At 42.2% G+C, this 13,941-nt stretch overlaps 1 protein-coding gene across 1 annotated transcript in view; it reads right to left on the bottom strand.

Moving 5' to 3' along the window:
- IQGAP1 (IQ motif containing GTPase activating protein 1) overlaps positions 1-13,941 on the bottom strand; it is a 102,454-nt gene that overhangs the window by 15,347 nt on the left and 73,166 nt on the right. The window contains exons 19-31 of the mRNA XM_079913249.1: positions 11,523-11,693; positions 10,730-10,813; positions 10,555-10,626; positions 10,390-10,459; positions 9,813-10,021; positions 8,945-9,100; positions 8,545-8,708; positions 7,667-7,891; positions 4,009-4,149; positions 3,832-3,916; positions 2,501-2,733; positions 1,778-1,910; positions 433-535 (exon numbers count right to left, since the gene is read on the bottom strand). Coding sequence (XP_079769375.1) covers positions 433-535; positions 1,778-1,910; positions 2,501-2,733; positions 3,832-3,916; positions 4,009-4,149; positions 7,667-7,891; positions 8,545-8,708; positions 8,945-9,100; positions 9,813-10,021; positions 10,390-10,459; positions 10,555-10,626; positions 10,730-10,813; positions 11,523-11,693 — 1,846 coding nt within the window. The remainder of the gene's footprint in view (positions 1-432; positions 536-1,777; positions 1,911-2,500; positions 2,734-3,831; positions 3,917-4,008; positions 4,150-7,666; positions 7,892-8,544; positions 8,709-8,944; positions 9,101-9,812; positions 10,022-10,389; positions 10,460-10,554; positions 10,627-10,729; positions 10,814-11,522; positions 11,694-13,941) is intronic.

Here is a 13,941-nt window from a genome sequence, read left to right as displayed (position 1 = left end):
TCCCAATGCAGGGGGCCCAGGTTTGATCCCTGGTCAGGGAACTAGATCCCACATGCATGCTGCAACTGAGAGTTCGCATGCCACAACTGAGGAGCCCGCCTGCCACAACTGAGCCCGCCTGCCGCAACTGAGGAGCCTGCCTGCCACAACTAAGACCCAGTGCAACCAAATAAATAAATAAATATCAAAAAAAATACTCTGTTCATTTCCTTTATAGGACTTATAAATTTCTAGTTACATGATTATATGTATCTATGCATTTAAAATGATCTCTTCCACTGGACTTCAGTTCCTAACAGATAGGGATCACATCTGTTTTCTTTTCTGATGTGTATTCAGAGCTTGAACAGTGTAGAAACAGAGAAGGTGATAATTACAGCACTCCTGCCAATCTCCTCTCTCAGCTTCTGGGCAGTTAAGTCAGAACTTTACCTATTAGGGACTCGATGGTGGGCACATCGCCAAGGTCATCCAGCAGCTCATGGATTGGATCATTGTGCTCCGGGGCAATGGCATCCTGGTGATCTAACAGGAGCTGCATCCAACATCCAGGGATCAATTCCATTTACACACTCAACCCACTAGCCCCCGTCCCCATCCACAATGCCTAACAGCACAAAAGAGGTTAGATAACAAAACTCCCATATTCAAAGAACTGAAAAACCAATCCTCAACAAACTAACCCAAATAAACAATATGATATATAAAGCAACACATTGGCCCGTGATGAATGACATATGTTACGACATATGAAGAGGAAATACTGGTACTCTCTCAACCTTACAGATATAAAGGATTTAAACGTACCCTATATAAGAAAGAACAAGGAAACTCACAGACTTCAATATCCAAGTCATCAATATTCCCTACAACCAGTTCAAATGACTCACATTCATACTTTTACTTAAAGTTTCCAGTATAGGGCTTCCCTGGTGGCGCAGTGGTTGAGAGTCCACCTGCCGATGCGGGGGACACGGGTTCGTGCCCTGGTCCAGGAGGATCCCACATGCCGCAGAGCGGCTAGGCCCATAAGCCATGGCCGCTGAGCCAGCATGTCCGGAGCCTGTGCTCCGCAACGAGAGAGGCCACGACAGTGAGAGGCCCACATAACGCAAAAAAAAAAAAAAAAAAGTTTCCAGTATATAATATCTTTTAATTCAGAAAAAAAGTGCATCAGATCAACATTATCATTATTTTAGGGGTATTCGGCAAAGCCTTAATAAGCTATTACCCCAGGTGACGTCGTCAGAAATGACAATCCCTGAAATTTCATTTTATTTCCTTATTTCCTGTTCTATATGCCCCCAAGGGGGGATGAATTATAAAAAATTGGGGAGGGGGGAAGAAGTACCCAAGGGAAAAATCACTCAAAGGTGACACAGAGGAAAAAGCTGGTATTCTAGATCATGTTAGAAAAGTAAGACAGAGGGCCAGGGTAAAAAAAAGGACCAATAAAAACAGTATTTTATCAAGTCACTATATCAGGGGTCACAATGGAGATTCTGAAGCCCAGCCATGGGGATTTTGATTCAGCTGGCCTGTGGTGGGGTTCAGGAAACTTCATTTTTAATAACCAGCCCAGATGATTCTGATGCAGGTGGCCTGGGGATCACTTCAAGAAAGTTAAGGATAATAAGCAAAGAAGATAAACAACAAGGCAGATGTGATGTCAGTAAGATCAAACTGAGATCTCTGGCTTCCAGAGATAGCAGGCAGCAGCCGGAGAAGGCAATTAAGACAGAGCAATGAAATTAAATCATTAAAGAAAAATACTTACAGTGTGGGTGTTGATGATTTCACCAATGGAAATGTAGATCACAGGTTTGGTGAGGGTCACTAAATCAGAGTACTCATCCACATTAAATTTATCCTGAAGCTCTGGGACATCACAAGCAGTTTGGAAAAACCGTCTGAAAATAAACACAGGAACCAGGCCCCAACAAGTGACACATGTGTGAGAAGTTGACGAAGGACATCCCACAAACCTCTGGGGCAGTGAGTTCAAAAGAAGCCAGTCAAGACAGTTAATTCTAGAGAAACTGCTGCATGTTCGTTGTGCTTGACAGCCTTGGGACGTTGGTTCTCTTTCCACTTCGTTTTAGTTCTACCCACAAGAACTGCTCAACCATAATTTAAAACAGTTCTCAAACACCTGCGTTGTTAGCAGAACCAACTTTCTAAGACAACGTCCCGAACTCGAACTCTCAACTGAATGTTTAATTTACAAATATTAAAAGCACTCTCCAATTCTTCTCTGGTTACAAAGTAACACGTGCCTAACGTAGACCATTGTTTCTACGTGAAGTACAGTCTATTTCATAGGAATACATTTTAATAGCTCAAACATCCTCTTCATCATCCCCTGGAGCTCTGAGCACATGAGATGTATACAACACTGCAGTCCAGGGAATGCTGGGTGTGGTATTTAATCTTGTCTTTACCTTCAGAGTTAGAAACACGCCCACAGAATCTTTCAAGTACCTTGTCCCTTTCCCCTTACCTGAATTTCTGGTAGGACTGGGAAAGATATTCGTTAATGATGCTTAAGTGAGCATTATCTCCCAGAAACATCTTATTGGAAGCTGCATGCTGAAGCATCTTTGCAATGGAGCCAAGATTTCGGCGTTGGTCTGTGGTAAGCTGGCCTCCTGCTGACAGGTCGATGATGTCAAAGGCATCAGGAGCAACAATGGCTGGATTCATGTATCGATAGTAAAGCAAGTTACCAATAATCTGGGAACAGAGGAAAAAGAAATGGGTGTTAAAAACCATTCCACCAAGTAAGCCATAAATGACTTTGCTAGCAAAGAAAATGTGGTCCTGTGAGAAAAAATTAAACACTACACACACACACACACAATTTCCCTCAAGGCCTGAAACTAAAATGACCAAACAGCCCTTGGCTGGATGCAGAAAAAAAGAAAATGAGAACAGAACTGAAAATCACGACAATGAAAGAGCAGATTCAGAAGGTAAAAATGATAGACTTAAAGTCTGTTACTGAGCATTTTAGGGCATCCTTTGTTCACATACCATGGCAGCAAATAAGGCTGCTGTCAACCACATGCACTTTTCATTTTCAGGCAGATGGGCTTTCATTTTAAGAAGCTAATAAACATAGCTAAAATAAATCCTTGAACACGACCTAATTAGCAGAGCATAACCTGTCCAACCCCCATCATCCTCATGCTGAAGACTTCAAAGGTGCACAAGTTCATGCCTCTGAAATTAAAGTCACTCAACACACATCTCTTCCACAGAAGAATTCAAGGACAGTCACAGCATTTCCCCTAGAGTTTCATTCAGAAAAAAATAAAATTAATTCACCTGAACAGAAAGTCTAGAATCGAGGCCTCACTGTAGGAAAGCACAGAACTAGGAGAGAAGAAAAAAGCGTTCAGATTAAAAAAAAAAAAGAAGAAGGAGGAAAAAAAAAAAGGAGGGAGCATAGCTGAGTAAGAAAGAATTATCAGCAACAGCCTTAGTGGAAACAACTGTGCTTGCTACCATTCACCTGGCCACCAGCAGAGGGAGCAATTCTTCAGCGAAAAGATAGGACTCAAAGAAATGTATCTCAAGACAGGAAAATCCATCTTCTCTACTTGTTTGAGGTCTGTGTGCCATTCAAACAACACAGGAACTATATAGGAACTAAAAGAGGTATGATTTACTATTTACAAACACTTTCAAAATCTCACAATCAACGGCAAGCTACTGACAAAATCTAGGTTAAGGTCCTTAACGAAAGTCTAAGGTCAGGCCTAGTCTTAGAACTTTTTCCTCAAAGGGCTATTATTGGTAGGGCAAGAATGTGCCAGCTTTCAGTCTTACCTTCAGCAGCTCATCTTCACCAGCATCAGGGAACTTCTCATGTAATGAGTCTTTCAGCACTTTGGCAATGAAGCGCATCCCGTAACTGTGGGGTGGACAAAACGTAGTGAGAAGGGCCAGGGAGCAGAAGGCCACTAATTCTGGGCTCAACAGGGGGTCACAGCTGACAGCACTCACGGGATTTTGTCCACAGAGCTGATGATGGCTGACAGGAACTTGTCCGTCACGGCCCGCATGTTCCTGATGGAGTTGTCTAACCGTGTCCTGACTTCTTCATGAGCCAGAGCCTGCTCTGGGGTCACATCATAGGGTAGTTTGCTGGGAAAGCAGAAATTATCCCCAGGTATGTTAGACCAACAGCCAGGAACAGCCTGAGGTGAGACTGTGTCTTTCATAAACAGAAAAACCCAGAGAGAGTAGATAATTTTGTTGTGCTCGTAGAGCTGGTAAATGGTGGGGCCAGAATTGGGGCTCAGGTTTTCAACTGTGAATTGGGTGCCTTGAACTATGTGCCAGGCACTTGGGATAAAAGGTATTGGAGACATGAAAGCTTCTCGAGTCTCTCACAGTCTGGTGGAAGAGACACACAAATAAGTATCTGTAAACACACTGCACTACAAAGAAGAAGCTGACCAGAAGTGCTACAGTGCCGCAGAGAAGAGGCTTCGATTCAGACTGGAGGAATCAAGGAAGACTTCCATAAGGAAGGGACATATGAACTCAGGAAAAAGGGAGAAGAAAGGTCTTCTGGGAAGGAAGGTCAAATGCGAAGAAAGGGAAGAGGAAGGAGAAATGAGGGTGGAAGAGTAAACAGGGGCCAGATCATGGAGGGCCCTGTATATGATGCTAAGAAGTCTGGACTTTCCTAGAAGCCACAGAAAGCTATTAAGAGACAGATCTGAATTTTGAGGAGGATTGCTCTGATCCACCATGAGAAATGAACTAAAGATGGACAGTCACAGATGAAAGAGCTAGAAGACTAGTGCTACAGCCTGATCAAGAAATGATGAGAGCATGGGACTTCCCTGGTGGTCAGGTGGTCAGGACTCTGTGCTTACACTGCAGGGGGCGTGGGTTCGATCCCTGGTTGGGGAACTAGGATCTTGCATGCCACGTGGCATGGCCCCCCACCAAAAAAAATATGATGAGGGCATGAACAAGGATGCAAGCAGTGGGGACCAAGGAGACAGATCTGAGAGATATTAAGGAGACACAATCAATGGGACATGGTGACCCTTTAGGTACTGGTGAGGGAGCTGACAGTTACATATAGGAACTGAAGACAGAGGAGCTGACGAGATCATTCAGGAGAAGGCCCTGAGTCAGAAGGAACTGACAAGAGAATAGTAGATGTGCTAGAACACTGGGCCTAGGCTTAATTAGGAAGGAAACAAGGACAGGAGGGAGCTGAAAGACAAAAATGAATTGCAGGGGTCCCAGTGTGGTACTTTCAATGAGGTCAAAAAGCAGTAATGATTATCTTGGTGGCCTAAATCCAATCACAAGCATCCTAATAAGAGAGAGGCGGAGGGAGATTTGGTGCACACAGAAGAGGAGGCAATGTGGCGATGGGGGAGGGCAGGCAGAGACTGGAGTGACACAGCCACAAGGCCAGGAATGCCAACAGCCACCAGAAGCTGAAGAGGCAGGGAATGGATTTTCCACTAGAGCCTCTGGAGGGAACACAGCCCTGCTGACACCCTGATTTCACCCCTTTAATACCAATTTCGGATTTCTGGCCTCCAAAACTGTGAGAAAATAAATTTCTGTTGTTTTAAGCCATCAAGTTTGTGGTAATTCATCCCAGGAGCAATAGGAAACTAATACCAGCAAATAAGGACACAACTCCATTCGTCATATGGTGGCTGAATTACAAACACTGGTAGACTATGAACACAAAGATTCAGCAAAAATTAACAAAAGCATTCTGTCTCAAACAATTGGCTGTATTGAATTTATAAGGGCATTTATATTTTGTAAGTTATGTACTTTACATCTTTTATATCAGTAAAATATAACTGTATACGTATATGACATTTTAAAAAAGGTAGCAATGAACAAAGAGAATGAAAGTGTTAAACTAAATGGGTGTAGTCAGAGAACAGAATATTAAATTTCAAAGATTTTAGAGGTGAACACTGCCAAGAGGGACAACGTCCCAGTTTGCTATGAGTTTCGTGGCTGAAGCTCAAGGATCCGTGATGCTTACATGCTGCATGGGCTCCCACCACATACCACTACACCTCCCAGTTATCCACATTAAAAAAAATGTGTTAAAATCAATTTCCATTTTATGAAAAGCAAAATAAGACACGTTTCTGATAGGCACCTACAAGAAAAAAATCTTGAAATACCTACTGGAATTTTGATCTAAAAATGACCAACTCATGGACCGGCAGAGGAAGTATCTTAGTACCCTTGAGCCTGTGTCCGTGGGGCTCCCATTTAGGGATGCCCTGAGCTTCAGTCAAACCTTCCCAGTCAACTACTGCAGTTGGCTGACCATATTCCAGGATTTGGGCCTGGTGCAGGTCAAAACAAAAATGGATTTTCCATCACACCCAGCAACGATCTGACTCTTGGGTGACAGGCTGACACAAAGCAGAGAACCAAATCAGGGTTGGTTCCCACACGATTCCCAATAGGGGATAAGCCCTTTGTAGGAGTGAGCAGAATTTTCTGTTCTCTATCCAGGGTAACCTCCCCCTTTGCCTGGTGTCCAGGTACGTGGAAAGCAGCATTATTCAACATGTAGACCATTCCACCAATCAGTCCAAGACAGGATAAGGAGCTTGAGCCAGAATGTAATCAACTTCAGAATGGATACTTCCTTCATTGAGAAAGTCTTGCTATGGAAAAAAATGTCAGCTGAACTAAACAGTGTGTTTAGCGACACTGATGATCTACAGTTACTGGCCCACAGATCAAACTCTGAGTAGCAATCATATGGAGAGCTACTCCTCCCCTGTCCTCACCCAAGCTGGATAAAAATATTTTAAACATTTTGGCCCTCTGAACTGTATTTTCCCAGCATTTCCCATATTCTACTGACACATTTTTCCTTTGGATGTGTTAACGCTGGTGGTGAAAACTACCGCCCTGGCACAGAACTCTCCTGGATTATGTTAATTTAGTTAGTCCAACTCTCAGTATTCCAGGGCAGCTCATCATTCGCCCACACCAGCTCCTCTTCCCTTTAATGAAACACAGGGATCTCACTCAGATCTGTGCGAGTCTTCCCATCCAACTGCATCTCTGCTGATGCCCAGTGTCCTTCCAGGTCCTAGACTCTCCCAAGCTCCTTCCACCTGACAGCATCCAGACATGAAGACTCTGCACCTAGCTCTTAGCAAGGCTGGCCCCACTGTACCCTTCAGGCCTCCACCATGTGATGGTTCACCTTCTCAGGGAGGCTCTCCCTAACCCCTCTAAGTTAGCTCCCTCTTGAATTCTCCATTACAGTTCCCTACAAAACATCACGAAACTCCCCTCAGTTTGCAACTTTATTTCTATGTACCTGTGTGTCATCTCTCCCACGCAATAAACTATGAACAGAGGGCAGGGAGCATGTCTTCTTCATTCATTATTGTATGTCTCATTCATTATCGCATTATTGTAGGTGTATCTAACACAGTGTCTGGCACTTAGTATGTACTCAATAAATATTTGCTAAATAAGTGAATAAATTACCAAGTCAACTACTTAAAGAAGGGGTTTCTAAGGAAAACCTATTTAAGCAATTACTAATTTATAAATCAAAGAAATGTTCACTGTTTAAAAAAGAGAGAGAGAAAATAATAAAAACATGGAAGAAAAGGTGTTGTGGTTACCATACCTTGCCTCTCCTGTCTGAGACTCCATCTGATTGACCCAAGATTTGTAAATATCCACAGGGTCAGTTTTGATATTGAGAGATTTGTCATCCATAATCTCCTTAACCACCGGGGCCAAGATCTGTCTCAGCGCATTCTGGCCCCTGGCCCCACGGTTGAAACTTACAACCATCTTAATAACTGTAGGATTTCCTGTCACGATTTCTTGAATCTGATCTACTTTTGACCTATAAAACATAAATACAAATTCAATTCAAACTAATCACAAATCTGCCAACCTAAAGATCCTTCCTACTTAAAGATCTCATCTCCTAAAAACAGAAATATGATAGTTGGAAGGAAAGGGTTACAAGCTCTTTCTCTAGAAACACTCCCCAACACTCATCTGAATACCGCACCTTCCTGCTGTTGTTGCAGACTCAATCATAGGAACATGATCAGGTCCTTCATTAGCTAAAGATGTGAAATCTTCATGTTTGGACCAGCTTTTAAAAAATTCTATCTTAATACAGAATATTCCTAAAACTAATTTAGCGAATCTCTATCACCTCCCCAGAAACAGTGACACTTTATATTAGTGTTTATTATATTAGCTTATAATTAGCATATTAGTTTATATTGTGTATATATTATTAGTTCATATTGGTATACAGTATATATATAATTAACATATAATTACTTTGTATTTTCAGTATAATTAGTTTGTGTGAGTGCATAATCTATATTATTACATTATAAAAGGTAAATGCTTCTTTAGAGTAAGTATCTCACACATGTCACAGTATTGAGAAAAGGCACAGGCAGGCCTGAATCTCAAACTATGAGCACCTATGACGGTGGGGAGGGGTCCCATGTATGCCCTGCAGAAATCTGTCCGTACTTGATTTCCTCCTGCAGTGCTGTCTTAAACAGCCGCAGGAGCAGGTACTCCTCTCGCTGGTTGGATGCATAGTTGTAGAGTGTGAAGATTACAGAGTCCATGAACTTGGTGGACTTGTTCTGGGGCATCTGAAAAATCAGCTTCGCCAGATAGGTGGGGTTGGTCTGAAACGAAAGCAAGGGATAAGTAATTTCTAGATGACATGAAGGCTGGCACAAATATTCAAGATTTTTCATCTTGAAGGATTAGAAAGTACCTGAGTAATAAAGAAAAATAAGATAGCCCTTTACTCATCTCTCAGTGGAAATCAGAAGGACTTTCACAGAGATCTATGCATAAGGTTTTCTTGAGAAAAGTAAATTAACTAAATTTTACAATACTAATTCCAGGAGCCACTCACCTGCAGTAAATAAAACAGGTGTTGATATGCTTCCAACTTCTCTCTCTTCTCCTTGCTCAAAGCCTTGAGACCTCCCTTCTGTTTATTTAACATCATCATATCAGACAACTGTTCCTTATTTTTTTTGGTAAGTTTTTTACTGTGGGAAACCACGTCCTATAAACAAACACATATACATAAATCAAAAAGCTTTCAAAGATGAAACTCTGGGCATTATGGAAAGGTCTTTTAGCACCTAAAAACTTTCATGAAGGTCTACTGCACTGGCAGATCCCCTAAATATTTTAGAATCACTACACTGTACCTTATTTTCAGTACATCAATCAAATCCATTCCTACTTCCATCTTCCTATAAAGAACCTCATCTATAAAAATGTCCATTGATTCAGGAAACCAACTTCTAGGAATCTATCTTACAAAGTCTTAAACACAATAAAAGCTACATATACATTGAAACATTAACTGCAGTGTTATTCCGTAATAATAAAAGTTGAAAATGTCAAATAGTCTAGAAAAAAAGAGGTAACTCAGATTATTTCCTGATAAATTATTACACTGCCACTAAAAATAATATTTATGATGATTTAACATATGGAAAGTGTCTTATCCTCTATATTAAATAAAAATGTAGGATATAAAATGATTGTTAGGGTGGTGGAGTTATGGGATGGTTTTTATCTACTTTTCTCTATTTAAAATTTTGTGATTAAATCACTTGATTTCTTATTTAACTTAAAAAAAAACAATGTATGGCGTTCGCTGAGAAGAAAGCCAGCCTCCTACCCCCTCCCTGCAAGTCACCTAGGGAGAGACAGGGGTACCAAGCAGGACAATGTACCCCAAGGCCCTTACTGGCACTGGACCATACCTGTAGTGTAATTTTATTTTTCACTAGCAGTCCAATTTTGATATCCATGAGATTGAGGTCATTCTCCAGCTGCTGGTTAGAACGGATGAGGGTAATGACCTCTTCCCTCATCTTCATAAGATCAAGCTCCTCCTGAAAATCCTGGTCACTTTGGTCGAGCAGGTGGACAAATTTTCGGACCACAACCATAGGGGGATCCTCAGCATTGACTGACAGAAAGAAAGCATGTGTCAGACGAGGAATGGAAGCGTCAATAAAATGGAAAACATCAGCACTGTCTTAAAAAAAAAAAGCTCTATTCACACGTAAGATATTTGTTTATTTTTGAGATGTGCAAAGACAACCACCAAGTGCAGTCTTCCCAGTCATGCTATTGCTATGTTGTTATGTGGAAGGCGAATACAGCAAGCAACAAGACATCAAGTCACAGGTGAGCAATGGGGCTTAAGTCACAAACAGCACCCTACCCTGCAAGCCTTGCCTGCAGGACAAGAAAAGAGATCCGTGGAGAATACTCAGAACCTGACGGCTCTCAACCACTGCCTCAACTGTCCTCTGCTGAGCCACAGTTACTCACTGAGAGTCTTGTAGTCATCACGAGCTTTGTTTGCCCGAATAAAAGCCTGGATTTTGATAATGTCGTTCATCTAAGGAACAAAAAAAAGAAATTCCTTTGTTCTTCTGTCCACCACAAACACAGCAAAACTAACTCTACTGGTCCTTGTTACCCAAGGGTACTCACATGGTCTCGGAAATACTGTAGGCGATCTCTGTAGCGCTTTCTAGCTTGATGCATCCTTGCCAAGGACTGAATCTGTGGAAAAGGAAAAGGCGGTCCTGGAAATTAGAAGAGCCCTTCATCTCCACACATATCATGCTCACGCCCCACGCTGAGAAACCCTGCCTGGGCTACACACCTTTATAACTTCATCTTTATGGGAGCGCAGGTAAGCTAAGCGGTCCTGATACGCCTTCTTCTGCTTGTATCCTCGCCACTGCGACTGAAACCATCAAACATTACATGCGACACATTATTTCCCAAGGGTCAGAGGAAGTTAAAAGATTCTGTCTTGAGATACCATCCAAGTGCAATTCATGATGCAGCTTTAAAAAGGATCACGTCCACCAGTGACAGGGGAAGAGGGGCCTGGGCTGTACCTCTACCAGGAGAGCACACTGGCTAACTTCCACCTCCCTGATGTGAGCACAGCACTTCACACCTTAAAGTGCATCTGCACAGATGCTCTCATAGGCTCCTTACAACGAATCAGGTGAGGAAGGTAAGATAAATATTAGTATCCCCATTTATAGATGAGGACACAAACTCAGAGAAGAGGTTTACCACTACCTGGCAGTGCTGGAGCCATAATTCCTAACCCAGAATTGTTTCTGTGACATTGTGCTTCCCTGTCATTGAAGCAAAATCGCAGTTGCTTCTCTCAATATTCAAATCTGACACAAAGGAACAGTCTTAGAAGACAATGAGGTGCCCAAGAAGAACTGCCACTGAGCTGGACAACTCACCACACTAAACAGCAATGAGCACACATTGATTCCAATGGTAGGAGAGGAAGTGCTTGTCAGAAGAAGGACAAGACTAAGAGGTCAGAAGACAGAGGACATACTCAGACATTCGATCGTAGGAGCTGACTTTTTATTACCCCTGCTCTAGAAGCCCACTTGCTGTCTGCATAATAGGCTCTGAAATACCTGAATGCAGGTGATGGCAGGGATTTGTTTCTTTAGGAAATTTATCCTGGATCGGAATTCCTGCCGAACTAAGTATCCCCTGAAGCAAGCCTGCAGCTTGGTGATCAAGCCTTCGTTGGCCAGCCAAAGCTGTTCTCGGTTATACGCAGCAGTCACCCCAGAGATGGAACTCTGAAAAAGCAATGGTCACATGAGAAGACAAACACAGGTGAGAATGGACACAAATTTTTACACAGTATCACACAAACTAATGCTTAAGGCTTTCCAAGGCTATACTAGATCTTTAGCCAAGAAATGGGAATGCAGACTTCAGATCTATTTTTCAAGGCCAAGTTGCCCTCACATTCCCCCAAAAAGTCATAAACAAAAACTTCACCTTCTTTTACCTCATATGTTATTTCCTTTACTCACCTACCTAACACTGGCTGTGCCAGGAAGTGTGCTTGCTGATCTGGGGTCATTGCTGACAAGAAGACAGAGTAACAGGTGACAACACCAAGGCCCAGATCCCCTGGAATGACACAGAGGAGGGCCCTGCAAGGGAGTGGACAGACTACAAATCGTCTTGAGAAGTAGCCTAGAGTATTTGAACTGTTACTACAAGCACTGGAGAACCAGAAAACTTTCAAACAGGAATAAAGCCATCAGATTTATTTTTAGAAAAGCAGCACTGTTAGCGGAGTAGCTGACAGATTAGCCTGAGTGGATGAATTAGGATGCTGTTATCGTATAATCCAAGTGGGAGAGGACCTGGCTTGAATGAGGGCAGGAGTGGTGAGAATGGTTAGTGAGAACACCTGGTTACCCACCTACTCTCCATGGTATATGGATATACCATGTATCCCCCCGTCCTTGGTATCAGAGCCTTGATTTTTTTTTTCCCTGGGCAACAACGTGTGCAGTTAAAGACTGCACTAAATTCTGGAAAGCACTGATCTAGGTTACATATTAGAATAATCCAAAAAATGAGAGGAGGTGGAGTACACGGTCTGCAAGGAACTGGGAGAGAATAAAATCAAGAGACAAGATAAATGATAAGTTTGGGAAAAGAAAATGATGAAGGATTCAGTGAAAATCCAGATTCACTGAAAGGGAGGAAAGTGGAGAGTGGGAGAACCAATTTGATGGTCACTGTTTTTTGTTTTGTTTTGTTTTCAGGGAGGTAGGAGGTTAGGTAACGTGCTGAAGTGAGGTAACATCACTCCTCTGTTTAAAATTCTTAGGTCCAGGAGCCTGACTCCAGACTATACTACAAAGCTACAGTAATCAACACAGTATGGTACTGGCACAAAAACAGAAATATAGATCAGTGGAAGAGGATAGAAAGCCCAGAGATACACCCACACACCTATGGTCACCTTATCTTTGATAAAGGAGGCAAGAATATACAGTAGAGAAAAGACAGCCTCTTCAATAAGTGGTGCTGGGAAAACTGGAAAGCTACATGTAAAAGTATGAGATTAGAACACTCCCTAACACCAATACACAAAAATAAACTCAAAATGGATTAAAGACCTAAATGTAAGGCCAGACACTATCAAACTCTTAGAGGAAAACATAGGCAGGACACTATATGACATAAATCACAGCAAGATCCTTTTTGACCCACCTCCTAGAGAAATGGAAATAAAAACAAAAATAAACAAATGGGACCTAATGAAACTTAAAAGCTTTTGCACAGCAAAGAAAACCATAAACAAGACCAAAAGAAAACCCTCAGAATGGGAGAAAATATTTGCAAATGAAGCAACTGACAAAGGATTAATCTCCAAAATTTACAAGCAGCTCATGCAGCTCAATAACAGAAAAACAAACAATCCAATCCAAAAATGGGTAGAAGACCTAAACAGACATTTCTCCAAAGAAGATATACAGATTGCCAACAAACATATGAAAGAATGTTCAACATCATTAGAGAAATGCAAATCAAAACTACAATGAGATATCATCTCACACCAGTCAGAATGGTCATCATCAAAAAATCTAGAAACAATAAATGCTGGAGAGAGTGTGGAGAAAAGGGAACACTCTTGCACTGTTGTTGGGAATGTAAATTGATAAAGCCACCAGGAGGTTCCTTAAAAAACTAAAAATAGAACTACCATACGACCCAGCAATCCCACTACTGGGCATATACCCTGAGAAAACCATAATTCAAAAAGAGTCATGTACCAAAATGTTCACTGCAGCTCTATTTACAATGGCCAGGACATGGAAGCAACCTAAGTGTCCATCAACAGATGGATGGATAAAGATGTGGCACAGGCTTCCCTGGTGGCGCAGTGGTTGAGAGTCCGCCTGCCAATGCAGGGGACACGGGTTCGTGCCCTGGTCTGGGAAGATCCCACATGCCATGGAGCGGCTGGGCCCGTGAGCCATGGCTGCTGAGCCTGCACGTCTGGAGCCTGTGCTCTGCAAT

This window comes from Stenella coeruleoalba (assembly GCF_951394435.1).
Source record: "Stenella coeruleoalba genome assembly, chromosome: 2".
Lineage (NCBI taxonomy): Eukaryota > Metazoa > Chordata > Mammalia > Artiodactyla > Delphinidae > Stenella > Stenella coeruleoalba.
This window is presented reverse-complemented; position numbering and strand designations above follow the sequence as displayed.